This window comes from Arachis ipaensis, chromosome B9, assembly GCF_059453495.1.
Source record: "Arachis ipaensis isolate K30076 ecotype BB chromosome B9, ASM5945349v1, whole genome shotgun sequence".
Lineage (NCBI taxonomy): Eukaryota > Viridiplantae > Streptophyta > Magnoliopsida > Fabales > Fabaceae > Arachis > Arachis ipaensis.
In genome coordinates, this window is record NC_142444.1 from 122,394,754 (window position 1) to 122,396,580 (window position 1,827).

The 1,827-nt window shown below is 43.4% G+C and overlaps 1 protein-coding gene across 1 annotated transcript; it reads right to left on the reverse strand.

The window, feature by feature from the left end:
* Positions 1-254: 254 nt before the first annotated feature.
* On the reverse strand, positions 255-873 carry LOC107616993 (uncharacterized). The gene is made up of 4 exons (XM_088499151.1): positions 757-873; positions 565-655; positions 389-484; positions 255-307 (listed from the first exon to the last, which is right to left on the reverse strand). The coding sequence occupies exons 1-4, from the start codon at positions 871-873 to the stop codon at positions 255-257; spliced, it is 357 nt and encodes a 118-aa protein (XP_088355277.1).
* Between the last annotated feature and the right edge of the window lie 954 nt (positions 874-1,827).

Below are 1,827 nucleotides of genomic sequence, written 5' to 3' on the forward strand. Positions count from 1 at the left end.
TAAAACCCCCAAGTCAAATTCAAAGGCATAAACCCTTTTCACATCCAAACAGCTTTAAAACACAAGTCTCGTCTAAATAACTTTCTTCTGAAAGAGATACAATGCCTTTCTTAAGAAGCAAGACTGAATCACAATTTCCTCTTTAATAATTCATTTCAAAAGCATGAATCATTCTTTTCTTGATAATTCAAGTAAAATAGTAGAAGTCTTTAACTCATCATTTTTCCAGACAACATTCAATAAAGACTCGGATTTTATAGAAAGCAGAAACAGCTACAAGCGGCATAAACAAACCGAATTCTACCTCCTAAAACCATTAACATTGCAATCACTTTACTACACGGAACATAACACCAACGCAGGGCTTTCGAAAATTGAACATGCTTACCGGAACGAATAAAGAACGGCTGAACAGAACAGCGGCGGTCTACGAACCGGTTCGGTGGCAGCTTTAATCGTGACCCGCAATTACCGGAGCTTGACCCTATGATACAAAACCTCAGAATCTCTGGCCAAACATTACAGCATATTGATTTTCAAGAACTCCGGAATGAAAATGCTTACCGTGAGAAAGGATTAAAGACTGAATCAAACTGCAGAAGCTCCGGTGATGGTTCCGGCGACCACAACAGCTTCTCCGGCAGCGACAACGTAACTTATAACAGCCACTTCATTAAATACAATAGTTTCAATGACAGTTTTAGAGTAATATTGAATTGGCAGAACTAGGAGGAACCAGAAATAGGGCAAGCTCACCAAAATGGCAGCGACCAGAAATTCTGGTGGCGGCAGAGCAATTCCGGCGGCATCAACCGCAGCAACGGCGCGGATCTCCCCTCCAGTGGTGACGCAGGTAGCTTCCGCGCGACTCATCCCTTTCTCTCTTCTCTGTTCGCAGCTTCAACGGCGGCGGCAAGGGACGGATTTGACGGCGGCGACGCGACGGGCTGGTCAGTCAGTGACGACAGCGGAGATGCACGGCAGCGCAGCTCCGCGCGGTGGGTCACACTCCTCTCGCGTGACAGAGACGCGACGTCTTTGATGGCGAGCTCGAAGGGTGACCGGCGCGGCGGCGGTGATCGCGAGACGCGGTGGGACGAGGATGGACGGCGACCCAGCAGTGGCGGCTCCGTCTCGCGTGCCCTGGCTCGCGCTCTCTCTTCCACCCGTGACCATGGTCCGCGGCTTCCTCTCCTCCGGCGGTAACACGACGGCGCGGCGGCAGTGCTGCCCGCCGGCGCCTTCCTTCCTCTTCCCCTCTCCCTCTTCCCGTTTTCCTCCTAACCCTTTCTTTCTTCGTTCCATTTCTTTTTCAGATATTGTTGCTGTGTTGCGGCTGGGTTTGGGGGGTTGAGAGAGAACCGGGTTGGGTAATGGGTTACCGGGTTAGGGTTTCCTCATTTTAAAAAATTAGGGTTAAGGGCATTATGGTAATTTCACATAAAATTGGGAATAATATAGTAATTAAAACCCAAATTAAATCCAACACTATTTGTACATAGAAAATATTATTTGCTCATCAATTTCACAAATTATTCTCAATAAAATGCCCAAATCTAAAAGTTAGAAATAATATACTTAATTTCTTCATTTTCCAAAATAGCAGTAATAATATTTAAAATATTACTTATCTAATCCAAATCATATAAAATCCTTATTATTTCATAACTATCAACCTTATACTTTAAATATAGAAAATAATCCAAAAATTATAAAATTGGATAATAATCATAACTTATCTCAAATCCAATAAATCAAAACTTGCCTTAATTATCTTTAATAAAATAATCTCTGAAATTAAGGCTATAAATAGCTATATGATTTGAG

Excerpts from the sequence above, each read along its gene's own strand:
- LOC107616993 (XM_088499151.1), bottom strand. The coding sequence starts at position 873 with ATGAGTCGCGCGGAAGCTACCTGCGTCACCACTGGAGGGGAGATCCGC. Across the intron at positions 656-756 it reads TTCTGGTCGCTGCCATTTTG|TTACGTTGTCGCTGCCGGAG; the intron begins GTGAGCTTGCCC and ends GGCTGTTATAAG. Across the intron at positions 308-388 it reads GCCGTTCTTTATTCGTTCCG|GAGGTAGAATTCGGTTTGTT; the intron begins GTAAGCATGTTC and ends TAATGGTTTTAG.